Consider the following 20,710-nt stretch of genomic DNA (forward strand, 5'->3'; position numbering starts at 1 on the left):
ATTACTTGGAAACGATTAATTTCTGGAGATTTTCAGTAGCATATTCGGATTCCTTGCACAAAAATACACTTATATAGCAATTTTCATTGTTTAATCGTGTGTTTTAACAAAGAAATAACATTTTTACTGAAAAAGTAGTATAAAAAATGTGACAAAACGCATATGGTTTTATCAGGGGGAAAAATATAATCTCCTTAATTTTAATTGGATATTAAAAATTTAGAAAAGATTCTTAAGCTCTTTCTATGTATGCCATTATTAAGATATTTTAAGCAATTTCAATTTTTTCATGTGTATTATTATATATTTATATATATATTATAAAATTTTATAGAAGATCAAAAAAAGATTGGTACCATCAGTTTCAAATCTGACATAATGGGACTAGTTTATGGTCGAAAAATATCAAATTATTGATACTGAAGATGAAGCTTTGCTTCGAAATATATTTATGAACTTCAAACAAAATAAACGTGTTTATTTTGTAATAATGTGTTGCTTTGGCTCCAAACGTATATAATATGCATTTTATTTTATTCAAACTCAACCAGCCCTTTTAAAGAACAAAAATCTTAAATCCTGCGTGAACAACACACCATTCCGAGATTTAAAACCCTACCGTAAAAATAACAAACAGACTTCTACTTGCTGATTCTCTGCTCCAACGACAACATGGCAAAAAAAAAAAGACAGACTGATGATGAAGTATATCTTTGAAATATATTTATGAATTTCAATATAAATTTCAAACAAAATAAATGTTTGTTTATTTTGTTATAATGCGTTGTTTTGGCTTCAAACGTATATAATACGTATTATATATATATAAGGAGAGAGAAATTTAAATGATTAACATCAAGCATGAAAGTGATCATTGGATCACAGTTATAAATTTTCATTGTTACAGAATTTGTATTTCTTTCGTCCGACTTTTTAAGAATAATTTAATGATTCTGCTTTCATTTTGTTACAAAACCAAAAGTATGATGAGGATCTACATTATTTTCATCAAAATTAGAAATTGTTTTTAAAGTTTTCAAGGAGATTGAGTGCCCAATCACGTCGGGGTCACCAATTTATAGAGAACGAGTTTACCGACCTGCAGAGAGTGTGTTGAATATTTTGTAGAGGATGTTAGGTCGAAGGTCGCCACTTTTTGAGATATGCATTTTGTGTGTTCCAAACAACATGTTTTAACTAACTTAAAGCAACATGTTTTAACTAACTTAAAGCAACATGTTTTAACTAACTTAAAACAACATGTTTTAACTAACTTAAAACAACATGTTTTAACTAACTTAAAACAACATGTTTTAGCTAACTTAAAACAACATGTTTTAGCTAACTTAAAACAACATGTTTTAACTAACTTAAAACAACATGTTTTAACTAACTTAAGAAAACAGGATGTTTTATTTAACTTAAATAAAACATCTTATTTGTTTTCTTAACTTAAATAAAACATTTGTTTTATTTAAGTTAAATAAAACATTTGTTTTATTTAAGTTAAATAAAACATTTGTTTTATTTAACTTAAATAAAACATTTGTTTTATTTAACTTAAATAAAAAATTTGTTTTATTTAACTTAAATAAAAAATTTGTTTTATTTAACTTAAATAAAAAATTTGTTTTATTTAACTTAAATAAAAAATTTGTTTTATTTAACTTAAATAAAAAATTTGTTTTATTTAACTTAAATAAAAAATTTGTTTTATTTAACTTAAATAAAAAATTTGTTTTATTTAACTTAAAATAAAACATTTGTTTTATTTAACTTAAATAAAACATTTGTTTTCTTAACTTAAGAAAATAAATAAGATGCTTTATTTAACTTAAATGTTCATATTTTTTTTCACAATTATAAAGATTTTTTGTGAAAATTGAAGTTTTAAAAATTTTCATTGTTACAGAATTAGCGTCACGTCTGTCAGCCAACTCTTTAAGAAGAATCTCTTAGAGATTTCACTTTTATTTTGATACAACCATAAGTACAATGAGGATCTTCATTATTTTCATAAAAATTAGAAATTTATAAAAATTTTCACCAGCTATGGGCGGATAGTTCCATTGCCTTGTGCATGTCTTGGAGGCAAGGAGTAAACCCAACAAAAAATCCAGTTTCGAGTCCTGATAGGCAGATAATGAAGCACTACAACACCTTTTTTACAACTCCAGCAGCTGCGCTGGCTCCATCCATATTGGCTTACTTTTCTGTCTGACTTTGTCTGCAACGCCAAGAGGGGTGGGGGGATCCTGGTAATTGGGCAAACCTAGGTCTCCTTATCACCTGCCCTGGTCTGCATCTGGAAAGTTAATTCCAGCTTCGAACTGTAGCCACAGCAGATGCTGCAGTGCACCAGACTAGATGTACAACATCATTGTCTTATTAGACGGAAGATTGCCATTATGCGTACGTGTGTGGGGGGGGGAGGGTTGTTGCATTTAAATGGGGCTATTCCTTTATTTTTGTAATACTGATAACTAAAAGTACTCAATTCTTTTTACAAAAGATTATCACTTAACACAAAATGGAAACGTTATATCAACGATCGTTTTGAAAGAAACTAATCCCAACATGTACTCAGAACACGTAGCAGCAGTATTAATATCATAATTCTTAACTGTGGATTAAATAAATAGTTCTGTTCAAAATTCCATGCAGATTCACAAGTTCAACAAGATACACCTGAAGAATGTCGGAGGTTACATCAACCAAAACATTATGCATATGACACTTAAGATGAGAACAATAGTCTAAAGAATCCCAATAATACGAATAACCAATCCCCCAACTCAAAACTTCAGAAACCAATCCCCCAACTCAAAACTTCAGAAACCAATCCCCCAACTCAAAACTTCAGAAACCAATCCCCCAACTCAAAACTTCAGAAACCAATCCCCCAACTCAAAACTTCAGAAACCAATCCCCCAACTCAAAACTTCAGAAACCAATCCCCCAACTCAAAACTTCAGAAACCAATCCCCCAACTCAAAACTTCAGAAACCAATCCCCCAACTCAAAACTTCAGAAACCAATCCCCCAACTCAAAACTTCAGAAACCAATCCCCCAACTCAAAACTTCAGAAACCAATCCCCCAACTCAAAACTTCAGAAACCAATCCCCCAACTCAAAACTTCAGAAACCAATCCCCCAACTCAAAACTTCAGAAACCAATCCCCCAACTCAAAACTTCAGAAACCAATCCCCCAACTCAAAACTTCAGAAACCAATCCCCCAACTCAAAACTCCAGAAACCAATCCCCCAACTCAAAACTCCAGAAACAGAAAAGCAGGTTAAAAAAAAAAAAAAAAAAAAAATTTTTTAATTACATTTTTACCCCAAACAATGCACAGTGTCACTTTGATGTAGGGGGCTACTATCAGGGATACTATGTACTTCTGCATGTCAATGCAGTTGTGAAACAGGAACCCGGAAGGGAGTTACAAAGTCTAGCAGTTCTAAGGAAGAAACTATTAGAGTAGAAGACTTTCTTACATCTGAAGACCTGTGTAGGGGCAGGATTTTGCTGTATGTCAGGTTTGTCGAGGGTATTTACGTCGAGGGGGTACTAGGGCTTGTAGTTCGTTGGAACATCTATCAAAATACTTGCAAAACAGGCACAGGGATGCAACATTTTGTCTATGGGACAGAGATTGCCGCTTAGATGACAGTTTGGGACCTATTAGGTTGGCGACTCTTTTGAACCCTATCCAGGAGCGAGAGACTATTAGATACACGAGCCCAAATGTGACGGCAATACTTCATACATGGGCATATTGTGACCTTGTAGAGGTACAGGATACTTTCAGGCGTAACTTTCTAGCATGGTAGAAAGAGCCCACCTTCTTTGCAGCAGCCATGGCAATGCCCTCAGTGTATCTGTTTCAGCTTATGTTCCCTGTGCACCTTAAGCCAAGGAGTTTAAACGAAGTACTTTCAAGTAATGCATCTTTAGCCATAGCTATTGGTGGTCGAGAAGGTTTCTTGTAATTGTTGAAAGAAACGAGCTTAGTCTTGGTAGCATCGGACGTTACCATCCATTTTTGTCCACTATGGACTGGAGATCTTTCTCTAGGGTTTCCGCCATTACCTTGGATATGTGTTCATTTGTTTTCTCCTTAAAGACCGTGGTGTCGGCAGCAAATATGCTTATCTCAGACAATTTTTCAGGGAGGTCATTTATGAATATCAGGAACAATAAAAGTCCAAGGATTGACCCGAGGTACGCCCGCATTTATATCATATTATTTTAACATACGATCATTGAGGACAACCTGGATTCTTCTCTTACTTAAGCGTTTAATTATGTTAAGTATTCGTCCAGTGATACCGTATGATCTGATTTTCCGGAGAAGACCATTGTGCCATCCCTGTCAAAAGCCTTAGGTACATGTAGAGCTACTGACCTCCCCTTCACCGCCTTATCCAGTCAGTGCTTTGTATATATGTTTAGAGATTACAGTTAGGAAATCTACAGTAAAACAGGCTTGCCTAAATCCATATTGATGGTCGGACAGAAGTTTAGCAGCTGTAAGGTGGTGGACTAGAGCCTGATTAATTATAGACTCAAATATTTTGGTGAAAAAAGGGAGGAAGCTAATGGGGCGATAATTTAATGGGTCAGTTCTTTCGCCAGAATTCTTGTAAAGTGGTACCACGGACGCAGTTTTTCAACAGTCAGGGAAGAAAGATTCATTAAGGGATTTGTTGAAAAGTTTGGAGACAACTAGAGCAACTTCAGCAGAGCTTTTTTTTTAATAGCACAGCCAGGATGAGATCAGCTGCACATGCTTTTGAGATGTCTAGGATTTTTATGATATCAGGTTGCATAATTCAAGAGTGGATGGTATCATGTTGAACGAATATATACTATGCCCCCACCCTAAAAAAACGAAGGAAGTAATGTGTGAGTGGCTTGTTACGTGAAAACAGAACAAACTCTACACTACTCATCACTCAAAAGAAAAGATAATGCCTGGGAAGGCATGGAAAGGTAATGCCTGGGAAGGTACCAGTAGTATATGTTGAATAGTTCACAAAAATTTATTTCTGAAAATCATAATTGAATTTTAGTTACGGATAACTCTCATGAAATTCTGCAGCCTTTGGACGAGGAGCAAAGTATAAAATCTGTTCTGATACTACATTTCATCTTTTCTGTCCTCGGTCATCAATTGAAGGAAAACCCTCCTAAGAAGAGGCAATTTTAAAAATTTATTTGTTTCAAGCCAGAGAGTTCTTTTTGGGGAGCTGGAATTATGCTCACCACACTAAAAAAAAAAAAAAAATAAAAAAAAAAAAATAAAACTGACCTGGTGTTGAACTCTGCCTTTGTGAGGGAGGCAGATAAATAGGAAGCAAGCACTAAAACAGTGAAAACAAACAGCTTATACAGATACATTAGTGATCTTTAGTCCTCACATGTTTCTGACAAAGGGGGAAGAATTGCTGTTTTCTGAGTCGGAATCTATCCATCATCTACCTAACACTTATTGTTAGCTAGTTTTTGACCTTAAAGTAGTATATTTCATTTTTTTTTTTTTTAGCTCCTTACATCAAGTGGTTTCATGCTTTGTCTGGAGCGATTTCCATAAAAGGGGAGGGGGAAAAAAAAAAAATTGTTTTATATACAAACTTTGCGGTAAGCAGCATTGTCCTTCCGGATTTCATTCTGGAACCGTATTGGAATAAAACTTTGGTCAAGTTCCACGTTTGCTTCGTTTGCAGTTGTATGGAGTAATTCATTATCAACCAACCGATACACTAATAAATAAGGAGTATCCTGTGGATAGCAGCTGAGTTTTTGCGAAGTCATAAACTCTGTGTAAGTCACTCGCTCATCATTGAAAAGGAACCATTCGTCTTTCAGGATATCTCCAAGTCGCGATGGGTTTAGGTTAACTACAGACGAGTGTCGCCCAAAACAGTAGTAATGTCCGCTCTCGCTACTGCTTCCGGAATGAATAACAATCGAACAGAGCACATAGGAGAAGGTCTTTTTTTCGTTGTTAACCGTATCAAAAACAGGTATCGAAAGTTCAATTGGATAGCGTACTCTGTTCATTATCTTAACTTTTTTCCGAAGGACGTTGTCATAAGAAAACCTCAGGAGAATCAATTTTAAATACTGTGGCGGTTCAATAATTTCAACCCACCGTTTGCCATTTTGTAGAGTTTCACAACGTGGACAATTTATTTTATCACTACCAGTCATTTCTTCCGGTTGGAAATAGTGATCGATCAGCGTAGAGAGTTCGTATTCATGTTCCCGCTTCACCGGGAAGGCTAGATTCATCGTGGTAAAGGAATCGTCATTTTGAACAAATGTCTTTGTGCATTCGTTGCAATGGAAAAGATTCCTTATTTTCCCAGTGAAATAATGACCAATGTTTTTTGTGCCATTTTTTCCTTCAACCATCTTCTCCTCTTCCTCCAGCTTTTGAATCAAAAATGATAAAAATTCCATGCAATCCTGATGTTCAAAAATATTGAACCAAGATGGATTTGATACTTCATAGAAAGATCTTGGAGAAATTGCTGGTCTCTGCAAAAAGAAAGAAAGAAAAAAAAAAAAATGAATAAAGATTAGAAGGCTATCATGATATGTAACAAAAAAAAAAAAAAAAAATCTCAGTATTGGAGGATAAAATATATATATTTTTTTTTTGACAATAAATCTTATTTGAAGAGTCAAAACTTTTACACAAGTGATCTAATGTACGTTACTGTTCAGCAACATATTTTGAGGAAAAATCTATCAAAATGGTAGGCATTTAAAATCTCCTGAAATCTGTGTGGAACCAGTAATGTTTTATGGTTATACTATAGTAAATATCAGTTGCCTGCAGCAAATGAAATAAAATTAAAATTATTTATTCATTTAAATATGATTTTGTGGAAAGTATCTTCAAAGTTACAAAAAAAAGTTGGATTTAGGGAAGCATAAAACACATCCATTTTGGTTTATGCAAATCAAACGCAAAGCAACTCTCATAGCTTAAATAAGCTTACTTCCAGTTTTAACCTGTTGTCAACTATTAATAATTGAAAATAAATTAAATGAATCAACTTTAAATAATGTTTCTGCCACTCTGATGAGTCATAGATGACGAAACACGTGTCAGCGGATGATTATATTTAAAAAAAAAAAAAAATATATATATATATATATATATATGAGAGAAAGATTTGACTTTCAAATTAGATACCGAAATCGATGTAAACATCAAGACAGGAAAAAGTTATTTCCCTTTAACTCTGATGCATTTCAAAATACTGTGGAACCTCTAGATACAAAATGAATTGGTTTCAGCTTGGCTTTCATATCCTGAAATTTTCGGGTTTGTATTACTGTACACATAGATTCGAAAAAGTTGTCAAAAAACAAATATAGAACAAATAAATGTTATCAAAGGCAAGATAAGTTACTTTTCTACCTAACTGGATATAATTCAAGTGTTTTTATTCAGTGTAATATGTTTATTCAGCTCGAAAAACATGCAGTGTTTACCGATGTATTGGAAAATTCAAAATGGCAGCCGACTGTCTCTCGGAGAGGGTACGTTTGGGAAAAGGTATTATAAATAATAAACTAGACAAAATACTGTTAGAAAACAACCGAATATATATCAACTTATGTCACGGTAACATATATTGAGTGAATTTCTAACAGTATTTTGTCTAGTTTATTATTTATAATACCTTTTCCCAAACGTACCCTCTCCGAGAGAGAGTCGGCTGCCATTTTGAATTTTCCAATACATCGGTAAACACTGCATGTTTTTCGAGCTGAATAAACATATTACACTGAATAAAAATACAAAAAATATATCCAGTTAGGTAGAAAAGTAACTTATCTTGCCTTTGATAACATTTATTTGTTCTATATTTGTTTTTTGACAACTTTTTCGAATCTATGTGTACAGTAATACAAACCCAAATTTTCGTATCCTACAAGCCCTAAAACACTTATTAAATTTTATAATAAAGGTGAAACCAGAATCAAATAAGAGCCAAATAGTACTTAACCTAACCGTTAATAACTTCATTTGTTTTCACCTTTTTTTTTTTTTAAATCCATATAAAATTCTATTAAAAAAAAAAAAAAAACGGTACTTGTACAGTTTAATCAAGGCATTAAAAAAAAAAAAAAAAAAAAAAATTATATATATATATATATATATATATATATATATATATATAAAGTAGTAACATTTGTGTGTGTGGTGTACAACTCTTCACGAAATTTGGCCTAAAAACATCAAGTGGTTCTAATAGGGGTGATCGATTTACTAGAACACTAAGGCACAATGAAGCAGCTTCTTTTATGGGGAGCTAGGGCTTTTGCATTAATAAATCTTATACCTAACTTGTGCTTGCCTGTGCTCATGGGGAGGTGAGAAAGAAAGCCATTATTATTGAAAAAAAACAAAAAAAAACATGATGACTTCAATAACTTGTCACTCAAGTATGATTCTAACCAAAATTGATGGTTGTTTATAATATTTAACCAAATCAAAATGATGTAAGACCCCAGATTTGAAAGGTCAAACCCAAAAGAACTCGTCATCGAGGCCTACAAAAAAATAAATGTTCAAGTGGTATGTACCTATTTACAATGCCTCCCCACAGGACAGAGTTAGATACCAGGGTCGTTTTTTAATGTGGAGAATGTATGAATGTCTTTTTCTCTCTCTCTTTCACTTTCTTTCTCTTACTTTTAATGAAGAAAGAATTGTATTGTTTTGGATTTTGTATGTGATAGATGGTCACATGCTAGTGACACACATAGTCGTTTGCGCTAGTTGATGACTGACCGTCAAGAATGGGTTTCAAAATTAAATACTCCTTTCAATCGTAAGAATAAATAATTTTATTCTTATATGCAAAAAAAATGTTGTTTGTTTATTCTATGCAGCGTTCAATTTCTGTCCAACGGTTCCTGTTATCAACAATGATGATAAACCTGCTTGCAATGATGTCAAGACAAGACCCATGCCAGCCGGTTCTAGCAGACGTCATCTTGACCTCCTGATATTTCTATTGTCTATCTGCCTATCGTTAGACATCATGATGTCGTTTGATCGTGTATAACACCACGGGAGCTGGATGCCATTCCCAGGACGTTCTCAACCAAGTAACACTTCAGGTAAATAATCGGATCACACCGGAACACAAAAAATAATTGCATGTTCTTTTCCAATTTTGGATTTTGTGATCATGCCCATATTCCTTTATTTTCTTTTAAAATTGATGATTTTCTTTTTTCTGATGAGTTAAGGGTGGAATAAATTCAAGAATTGTCATAATTACATGAATGCTTCTGCGCTACGAAACAGGTGCTGTCAAAAATTGTTCATTTCAACATACTTAAAGAAATAAATAGTAAGATGGTCAACATCTTGAAATTTGGAATATAGACTTTTGTCATTTATATATATATATGTTTTGGTAAAGTGTTCTTTCAATTATATTCCACTCTTTGTGTGTACCAATCCTTTTTGTTTAGAAACTCAACGCATGTTAAATATAACAGAGCATATATAAAAGAATAATAGCATAGTTACATGCCAGAATCTAAATTTTTTTTTCATGCAAAACTCCTCCAGAATATTACAATTTTGGTACAATTTTTACAGATCTGTTTTATTATGCGGAAACAAATGGTTATTACATCAATACCACTTCTTTCGTGTATATACTCTTCAGAAAAAAATTAGAAATTATCTACTTAGGTAGATAAAAATGCATGACAATATAACGCGGCAAGAAGGTTAAAAGAAGACTCAATATCATGTGTTTGTTCTGGCAGTCATCTTTGTTCACACACACACACACACACACACACACATATATATATACATATATATATATATATATATATATGTACACACGTGCACATTGACAGCTTGGATGTGCCATGTTTGAATCCAGTCAATTCCATAGAACTACTTCTACTATGGATGTTGGCAACCATCACATGATCCTCCTCTGGAAATAATCAGGGGAAAACTAGTATTAATAGCAACAACTTTTTCTTTAATGTAAACCTTTTGACACAATAAATACTTATAAATAATACATTTACAGAAATCATAAAAAAAAAAAAAATGTTTCCAGAACAGTTGCATCCCCGGTGAAGATTGCAAAAAACTAATTCATCAAAACTTACCTGGCTGCTAAGAAGAAAACTGAAGAGTCTTTGCATCTCATATAATATCTGTTTATTAGTTGAAGTCAGTTTTAATAAATGACGTCTAAAACTGGAAAAAAAAAAAAAAAAAAAAAAAAAAATTGCCAGATCAGAGTGAAATTTATTTCTATCACACAGCACTTGTGTTTTGTTGGTAAAGATTTAACAAAGATATAAAGATTTGACAAAGATATAAAGATAAAAGAAATCAAATCAAGTTTTAAATAAAAATTCAAACAAAAATGTTATTATAAACTAAAGTAGTTCCACAAAACATGGTGTAAAAAAATACTGCATGCGTTGATTGTGAAAGATTTGTTTAGGAAATGCTTGTGTAATAACCCACCCTCCTCGCTAATAAATGCTGACCCCCAACATTGTTTCTGTGGATTTCTTAGTTTCCTCTCCCAGCTGTGTTGTCATCTCCCATATTGGTGGTTTCCACGAGATGGGTTGGGGTGGGGTCGCGTGCATGAATTCACAAGTAAAAAATAAAATAGCTCATTTCAACTTGCTTTGAGCCACGACTTGCATTTAACTGTCTTAAACTCAAAGCTGTTCTCAACTATTGCAAACCCAAGACGATCTGTAAACCATCGTAAAACTCCTTGCCACTAACTAAATATTGACCTTTGTCTGGTCCTTTGTGTCCATCTTTTCCACACCTTGATTAACAATCCTATTTTAGCTTTCTTTTATGTACCTTGGTGAACAACTTTCTAGACCTTTGTTCTACTGATAAAGTTATTTCATTTTTTTTTTTTTTTTAAACACTTTCTAACACTTGGGAAGGGACGTCGATAGTATTACATTTGCTTATTTTCCTGTTGGACTGTAATTGCAGGAAAAAAAAAAAGAAAAAAAATCTAAATTACTTTATTATATAGATAAAGTTTTAGGTACATATGCTTTAACAAGTGCTAGAAGTTCCTGTAGCAGTTTTAAGATTAGAATCTATTTTCTTTTATGGAGTGATTAATACATTATCCAATCAGAACACTGGTCTGGGAGGTACTTTCACTGAACTTTTTTCATTTCATTGCTCTTGCACTTTTGATAATCAGTTTTGAAGGTGACAAGGTAATCATGTTCTTGTCTCGTACCAAAGTCCAAACCCATATTTTGCATTCTTCTACTGACTCAACGTTTTCATATTTTTACAAACTTGATGCCTCCGTTCAGTCTCGAAAGACAAAGGATACCCCCTGTAGGGGCAGTTGCGTGTAATTGTGAGGCAAGGGTTGCGCAATCACCAACCACACCTTTCCTGAATCGGCACTGTTTGAGTCCAGTGGCAAGGAAAAGTCCAGGACGACTGAAAAAAATGCTGAGATAAGCGGAGAGCACATACAGCGCCTGGAAGTCCCAAATGATTACCCATTTAAGACTGACCAGATTCAATGTTGCTTAACTTAGGTGATCCAGTGGGAACCGGTGTGTCAATGTGATTATGCCGTATAAACTATCTCATGACTAAAACCGACATGTGCTTGTTGCTGAAACCATAAAATTGATTTAAATTATAATGGAGAAGTTTGTCTGACGTTCACCAAACCTTTTCCTCCAAGAAAATAAATAAAAATAACTAAAAATCGTTATAATGCATGTATCAGTGTATGGAAAGAAAATAATGGATCAATTAAATTTAAAGGATCCCAGAAATGGGCAAATATGAAAGATGAATTTGGGTCTACACCTGTTTCTTCCGGTTAACCTATGGACAATGTAAACAAACAGATAATTAAGAGGAATTGTTTTGTTTTTCATTATAAGACTGATTTTTGATATGGGGAAAAAATTTATTTAAAAAAAAAAAAAAAAAAAGTTTATGGTGAAGGGGGGGGGGGAGATTAAATGTGCATTTTTTTTAAAAGGCATTTTTTAAAAATTTTTTACTTACAAAACCTTTTAATAAATAAAGGAATCAATATCTATTCAGAAAAAACAAAAGATCCTATTTTTCAGGTAGTGTACGCCTTAAGCATTCTAAATTCTTGTTTTTCACTTTGCACCATTCTCTACAATTATTAGTACTTATTTTTCGGGTCCTTGAAATCTAATTGATCCAAAATATCATGCCCCAAAAATCACATAAATTGATCAAGTAGTTTATTTTTATAAAGAAAATAATTTTAAAGTGATTAATGGAAATTCATAGGCATTACGATGATGTTCAAGGCTGATTTTAAGTTATTTCTAAAACGCTATTTTAAGTGGGGATTTAACCAAGGACAAATTTGAGCTTTTTTCATGCACCCCATGTTAAGAACGACGATTTGAAATTTTCTCTTGTCTTTCAAACTATTTTCAAAATGCTGTTAAGATTGTCGATAATCATTTAGTCGTAAAATTAGATTTTTTTTGTAAAATAAAACTAACTTTCTTTTTAAAAAGATATGATTAAAGATTAAACCAGATTTTAAGATTAAAAAAAAAAACAGATAAAAAAAAAACAGATAAAAAAAACAGATTAAAAAAAACAGATTAAAAAAAAAAAACAGATTAAAAAAAAACAGATTAAAAAAACAAATAAAAAAACAGATAAAAAAATTAAAAAAAAAAACAGATTAAAAAACAGATTAAAAAAAAGATTTAAAAAAGATTAAAAAAAAGATTAAAAAAAGATTTAAAAAAAAAGATTTTAAAAAAAAGATTAAAAAAAAAAGATTAAAAAAAAGATTTAAAAAAGATTTTAAAAAAAGATTAAAAAAAAGATTTAAAAAAAAGATTTAAAAAAAGATTAAAAAAAAGATTTAAAAAAAAGATTTTAAAAAAAGATTAAAAAAAAAAGATTAAAAAAAAAGATTAAAAAAAAAGATTAAAAAAAAAGATTAAAAAAAAAGATTAAAAAAAAAGATAAAAAAAAAAGATTAAAAAAAAAGATTAAAAAAAAAGATTAAAAAAAAAGATTAAAAAAAAAGATTAAAAAAAAAGATTAAAAAAAAAGATTAAAAAAAAAGATTAAAAAAAAAGATTAAAAAAAAAGATTTTAAAAAAAGATTAAAAAAAAAGATTAAAAAAAGATTAAAAAAAAGAGATATTAAAAAGAGATTAAAAAAAAGATAAAAGAAGATTAAAAAAAGAAGATTAAAAAAATAAGATTAAAAAAAGATTAAAAAAAGATTAAAAAAAGAAGATTAAAAAAGATTAAAAAAAATTAAAAAGATTAAATAAAAGATTAAAAAAAAGATTTTAAAAAAAGATTAAAAGATTTTAAAAAAAGATTAAAAAAAATATTTAAAAAAAGATTTAAAAAAAGATTAAAAAAAAGATTTAAAAAAAAAAAGATTAAAAAAAAATATTAAAAAAAAGATTAAAGCTATTTTAAATGTACTTACTCATCAATAAGGAACAAAACCTGTACAATGCAATTCATATAACACGTATTTGCAATGTTGTGAAGACCAATCTTCTTTGTGGATGACATTGATAAATATTCTCTGGATTTCCAAGATTCGGCCGTATTCAATGTAGAACTCCATCGTTTACTTGAATATTTTTCAATCACTGATTTTATATAAGTTATTTCTGGTGTTGGGGTTTCCTAAAGAAAAAAAAACAAAAAAAAAAAAAAAAAAAAAAAACAACAATTAAGCTGATTAAACAGAAAAAAAAAAAAAGAAAAAGAATTTTAATCTAGTTGGACATAAGTAAAATAAGCATTTTTTATTACCACTTCTGACAGTTCTTTACAACAAACTACTCAAAGAAAAAAATATCTAAATGGTCAGATTTTGTGCATGGATGCATCAATAGCATCAACTCTTAGAAAGTGTGAAGTTTGATGCTTCTTAGGCGTGTGTGTATACTGCCAGTATACACTCTTGTAGCTTGAATGTGGGCTGTCATCTTTTATCTAATCACAAAACATTGCCTTCGTTTGGAGTTGAGGCTTTTATTTGTGCAAGAAATATATTCAAATGGCATTTACAGAAATTAAAGAGAAAAGCATTTTTTTGCAATTATGTCGCTTACTCCGATGCACTTCATTGTGGTGGGGATGAGCACCTACTTTTTATGTCAACTTACTTTGAAACCCGATATGAACAAGAGACCACAATACCCTTTTTAGGAAATGATGTCGGATCTTAATTTTTACTTATTCTTTGAAATTACATTTCTAACCCCCAAAACCCGCAAATGAGGCTGGCTTAAAAAGAGCTGAGAAGGAAAAGATAACGAAATACCAAGGTCTTATGTACGACATGAGAAGAAACTGGAATCTTAGGAAGATCTCCATTATTCCAGTAATTATAAGAGCAATTGGACTCATGAACAGAAATTTCAAAAACTGTCTGGCAAATATACCTGGTAAACCAAGCGCAAAAGATTCAAACAATTGCACTTGAAGAGAAGGTTAGAATCTTAAATTTTGGAAATACATGCACAATTTTCCTTTATATAGATTCACTGAAGAATGAAAGTTAGAAAAGTTAGGGGGAAAAAAAAAAAAAAAAAATAGCCGTTTCAAATTAGTAACATGCCATGTCCACTGTTTATTCAGAAAATAATAAACACACCCAGTTTTAAATATTGTTCCCAACTCAAGAACTATTGGTGGATCAATATTACACCTATTGATTATTAAATAGAAAAATCTTGCTTTACATGCACATATAAATTTTTCATCTTCAGTAATTAGATCTCTCCTGTATTTTATCTGTTCATCTATGCTACTGCGCTACACTTTTTTTTTTTTTTTTACAGCATTTTCTGGCTTTGAATGCTTTCCCACAAGGGCACAATCTCGTTTTTAATACGAGAAAATTCCAGCCCTTGAACCCTAAAGAAAGTGCACTCTTGATTGGGAAGAACAAAAACAAAAAACAAAAAAAACCTGCCAAAATTACATATGAACCTTACTTAAAAAAATAACGCTAACCCAATATATGTAAACCCTAAGCCCAACCACCACCTATCAATTATAAAACAGATGCCTAACTCGATCATAAGTAGACTCAGCAATAACTCAAGTGATGAAAACGTATATAACAGGTCAATGAACATCCACGATGCAGCCTTACAAAATAGGTACAGAAATATTGATATTAAATATAAGTAACAAAACACTGATAACTATAATAAAATTAAAGAAAAATATAATCTGGTATACGGCACCATACAATCAAATGTTAAAAACAAAACTTGGCAAGAAATTTTTAGAGCTCATTGAAAAGCACTTCTCCGTCAACAATCCCCTTCAAAAAAAATCTTCAACAAAAATAACCTAAAGTTACCATACAGCTGCTGCAAAAATTTAGAGATAATTAAAGCACGTAATAACAAATTAAATAAGAGCAATGAAAACAATAAAATAAATAATAAAACTAACACAATAGACAAAAATGTAACTAGTAGAAATAATAATTATAATAATAAACCAAACCCAAACAACAACAACTCAAATAGAAATAAAAATACTAATAATGAGCAGGATAAATGCGACTAAATCCTGTACACTCTACCCACTTCAAAATAAATGACTAACCAAAAGCATAGTTTACTAGACCACAATGTTTACAAAAGAAAACCCAAAAAGCAAGAAATATTATGTAAGTATGACCTCCTTAGATTTCAAAACCAGGTATTATGACCATAAAAGTATTTCAAAAACACAGAATGAAAACAGCACTAGCAAATCAATACTCAGAACTTAAAGAAAGTGGACGTTTGCCGATAGTCGTATGGAAAATAGTAAGACAAGCAAATACATGTAGAGATATAGACGGTCGATGTGGATCATGCCTAAATGAAAAATCCTATTCTTTAAAGAATCCCAACATTTGTTAAACTGTAGGAGAGAAATAGCAAACAACTGTGTGCACATGATAACTACTCCAGGATAGCGATACAAAAATAAAAATAAAGAATAAAATAGCATTAATAAATAAGTCTCTCTCCCATATATATAATATATATATATATATATATATATTAGTTTGAAGTTGCTATTTTTCAAAAGTAGGGTAACCAATAAAATAAAATGAGGTTAATACAAGAGTGCTCAATACGGGAGTAGAGCTAGTTACATTTTCAATTTGTCTTTACATAAGCAGTGATGTGTTGCTACACAGTCATGAGCATGTTTCGGTCTTCTAGTTTTCAGTAACTAGAGATCTCTTCAGGCAACAAATGCTTATTTATGAAAGCAGAATTTAAAATCTTAAAAATAAAAGGATTTTAAATTCCGCTTTCGTAAATAAGCGTTTGTTGCCTGAAGAGGTCTTGCTCATGACTGTTAGCAGCACATCACTGCTTATGTAAAGACAAATTGAAAATATATATATATATATAAAAACAAAAAGGAACACATCACTGCTTATGTAAAGACAAATTGAAAATATATATATATAAACAAAAAGGAACACATCACTGCTTATGTAAAGACAAATTGAAAATAAATATATATATATATATATATATATATATATATATATATATATATATATATATATATATATAAAAACAAAAAGGAACACATCACTGCTTATGTAAAGACAAATTGAAAATAAATATATATATATATATATATAAACAAAAAGGAACACATCACTGCTTATGCAAAGACAAATTGAAAATAAATATATATATATATATATATATATATAGATAACAAAAAAGAACATAATATCCGAAATCTATAAATATATCTATTGAAGTAAATACTGATAAATTTATGCATAAAATTATATCTTTGTATATTAATTTATGCGATTAAATGAAGTAATCATATATATATATAAATGGATTTTTATAAAAAATAATTTAATTACCATAACAAAATATAGTTATATTAGTAATATAATATTACAATGAAACAAACTATACATTCAAACTATTATATACTTTATATATATATATATATATATATATATATTTATAATTTATATATATGTATATATTTATATACAAGCAAACAGTTAATAAAACATGTTAAAAAACACTTTGAAATGAGTTAAAAACATTTAATCTGAAAAGGAAACAATAGATAAGTGGATAGTCCTTAATCCGCAGAGTTTCGAAGAAATACTTTCCTTCTCATCAGAGGGTAGGAATTTTTGCTAATTCCTACCCTCTGATGAGAATCACCGAAGTTAAGCAACGGTGAACCTGGTCATTACTAAATGGATGACCATTTGTGACTTCCAGGTGCTGTATGTGCTCTCCGCTTATCTCAGCATTGTTTCCAGTCATCCCGGACTTCTCCTTGCCACTGGACTCAAACAGTGCCGATTCAGGAGAGGTGTGGTTGTGATTGCACAACCCTTGCCTCACAATTACACGCACAGTTGCCCCTATAGTCTATAGGGGTTATCCTTTGTCATTTGAGACTGAACGGAGGCATTGATTATTTCATATTTTATCATACTGTATATGAACATACATTTAATTTGAACATATCTATGAAAAAAAAAAAAAAGAAAAAAAAGGTCCATATTCATCACAATAGTAGTAACAGCCTAAAAACAACAGTGACCGCCCCTGCCATGAAGTGACAGTGTTCACCTTAACAGAGCAAACAACACCATGGGTGACGATGCCCACCACTAGATGACAGTGTCCGACACTTAAGACCATGAAATTAACCACCAGTGCCTACCCCTGCCAAGAAGTGGCAGTAACCGCAGTCGATTTCATTTTAGAGCAGTCCAGCGTGGCCCGACACTAGTCATGACGAATATTCGCAGAGAAAGGCAGTGCCTGACAGTAAACACAAATAACTGCCTCGATTTCATTCCTTCATTCCGGAGCAATCAAATAGAGAGATTCTGGTCATGTACGCCATTAACCGACAGTGACAGTTGTAAGGGCAGGCAACATCTACCAGTAAACACCAGTAATTGTCTGTAACCGCAAGTAACCGCCTCAATACAGCACTAACTGCTAATGACCATCAATTGCCACAGGCATCCACTGACAGCCAGGGGGTGCCAGTGACCGACAGTTGAAGACAGACGATTTCAGTTAGGAGCATTCCAGTGAAGGCCGACACTGATCATGGCCGTCAGTGAGTTCCAGTTGCAAAGGCAGCCAGTGTCCAACAGAAAACACCAGTACCCCTAAGTAATCTCCCCAAATCAGCACTAATCGCCAGCAACCACCAGTGTCCGCTATTTTCCAGGGACAGCAGTGTTAGGCATAGATAAAAAAAAAACTCATGGGTGTAAACCCAGCATTCAACTTAACACCAGAAAAATCTTTATGATGTATGTACTTGTCACAGAACAAAAATATCACATTCCAAAATTGATGTAAATTGATCAATTTCACTAAGAAAATCAAATTTTATGAGTAAGCGAGCTGGATCCACCACTTTTTAGAATTCAAGAAATCAAGGGAGACAACCCAATTTGAATACCAAGATTTGTTTGTTTTAAATAAGTCTTGTAATGACTGCAAAATATTAATCACTAAAAAACATAAAACTTGATTTTCTTAGTTAAAAAAAATTGATTAGTTTATGATTTTTGGAATATGATATTTTCATATCATGATGGATATGTACAAAGATTTTTCTGCATTTTTGTTTTTAAAATTAAGATGACTTCTAGATACAAACTACACTCACACAATATACATTTTTATTTTAATTTGGGATATGTAAAAAAAAAAAAAAAAAAAAAAAAATTTTTTTTTTAAATGGAATGTCAAACATTGAAAATATTCGTAATTGTTTATTAAAATAGTTTGATAGGGATATGAGTAGACAATGGTATAAAAAAAAAAAAAAAAAAGAAAGTTACATTTAAGCAAAAACAAAAAACATCGAAGAAGGTATAAAAGGTCTTACTTTAATAATTTCCAGTATCGGATCATACAAGTCAGGAAATCCTGAATGAATATACATTAATATGTGAAATAATTCAATAAGATCTCGTAGGCACTGGTTGCTGGATATACTCTTCTCCGCTTTCAACTTTATAATCATTTCAGGAAATAACTTTATAATCTGAAAATAAACAAAGTAATATTAAGTTATTTTGTTGTTGACCTTAATTCCTAAAACTTAATGCATAATAAAATTTTAGGATATTAATTCAGTAGACAATATATATATATATATATATATATATATATATATATATATATATATATATATATATATTATTACTGTTTTATCTGCTTAGTTACACATGTTTCGGTTACCGAATTGTATCAAAGATCCAATAACTTTAGACTTTACAGAAACAATTATTATGATTAGAAAAAAAAAAAAAAGATATTAGAAGAAGCACAAAAAAAGGGAAAAAAAATTTCAATTCTAATTCGACATCAGCAGCAGTTAAGTTTTAAGATTTAAGAATCATTGGAAGGTGAGAGATATATATGATATATGGATGTCTTCAAGTCCAACGTTAACAAATTCCTAATGAACCGCCCCCTTAAGTAAACACTTCATCACCTCTCCACACTAACGTAATGTACCTGCAATAACCCTTATCCCTGAGTGGCTTCCGGTGTTACAGAGAGAGAGAGAGAGAGGTGAGTAAACGTGGAGGTAGACACGTTTACCAGAACCGAAGGTCAGCTGACCAGATTACGTATGAGTGACGTGGTCAGGTTGGCTAGATCTGGAGATTTGATTTGGGCTTTGAAGAAGACAGACGGAATTCCGTTGTCTCTCCCTCTTAACTGGGGAGGGGGGAGACGAACGCTGACGTGTGTAGAAGAAGAACCCCCACACAGGCCGATTTCACTTCCACCTTCTGCAGGACCTCTGGGGAAAATGAAATAAAAACTATAAAACCATTTCATCGTCTTGGAGTGATAAATCTTCGTCAAACAGATATCAAGTCTCCCTCCAGGATGAGAAATTTCCAGATGGTCCAACATCGAAGAAGCAGAGGTAGGTTCTGAAAATACATGTCACATACACGATTCCCTTTATGATAATCAAACACACAACCATTTATATTAGAGACAATCATACACACACGGAATCCTTTTATGTTATACACCCAAGCGTAAATGGTGCCTCTCATGTTAACCAATATATAACACCGGGCCTTGATAAGTGGTGACCACTGTGTAAAATATATATATATATATATATATATTATATATATAGGGTGTCCACAAAGTCTGGCTACATTATGTAGCGAGACTTTGTGGACACCCTGTATATATTGATAATATAAACAAATAAACTAAAATTATTCTTAGAAACAAAAATATAAGCAGACATATCAGAACACATCCAGATTAAAACTCATTTCTAGCACAAAAAAGATGGTTCAATTCCCTCTAAAAATGAACAAAGAAAGAGCTGAATTACAAGTCAAGTGATCCTTATCTGATAAACATGCGATTATTGACTGCTGTAAATGAGTGTGTGAATAACAAAGAATTTAATTGGCTAACTAACGAACTGAACACTATGCGAATATATAATATGTGCTAACATTAATTTTATGCAATAGCCTCACGAGGATGGGATGCGGAAAAATAAATAAACCTTACTACACATAATATTTTTAAATAAATAATAATTATTTTTTAACCTACAAACATG

General features: G+C 31.5%; 2 protein-coding genes across 4 annotated transcripts in view; one reads left to right on the top strand and one right to left on the bottom strand.

Moving 5' to 3' along the window:
- LOC145268316 (testis-specific serine/threonine-protein kinase 1-like) overlaps positions 1-9,060 on the top strand; it is a 47,599-nt gene extending 38,539 nt beyond the window's left edge. The window contains exon 5 of the mRNA XM_080123780.1: positions 8,923-9,060. Coding sequence (XP_079979906.1) covers positions 8,923-8,962 — 40 coding nt within the window. The 3' untranslated portion in view covers positions 8,963-9,060. The remainder of the gene's footprint in view (positions 1-8,922) is intronic.
- Positions 1-20,710, bottom strand: part of LOC145268315 (ubiquitin carboxyl-terminal hydrolase 38-like) — a 77,084-nt gene that overhangs the window by 7,945 nt on the left and 48,429 nt on the right. For all 3 annotated transcript variants that reach the window (XM_080123777.1, XM_080123779.1, XM_080123778.1), the window contains exons 4-7: positions 18,989-19,147; positions 13,536-13,741; positions 10,177-10,267; positions 5,641-6,549 (exon numbers count right to left, since the gene is read on the bottom strand). In XM_080123777.1, the coding sequence (XP_079979903.1) occupies positions 5,641-6,549; positions 10,177-10,267; positions 13,536-13,741; positions 18,989-19,147 (1,365 nt within the window). The remainder of the gene's footprint in view (positions 1-5,640; positions 6,550-10,176; positions 10,268-13,535; positions 13,742-18,988; positions 19,148-20,710) is intronic.

The sequence above is a fragment of the Euprymna scolopes genome, chromosome 43 (assembly GCF_053919585.1).
Source record: "Euprymna scolopes isolate OS-2025 chromosome 43, ASM5391958v1, whole genome shotgun sequence".
NCBI lineage: Eukaryota > Metazoa > Mollusca > Cephalopoda > Sepiida > Sepiolidae > Euprymna > Euprymna scolopes.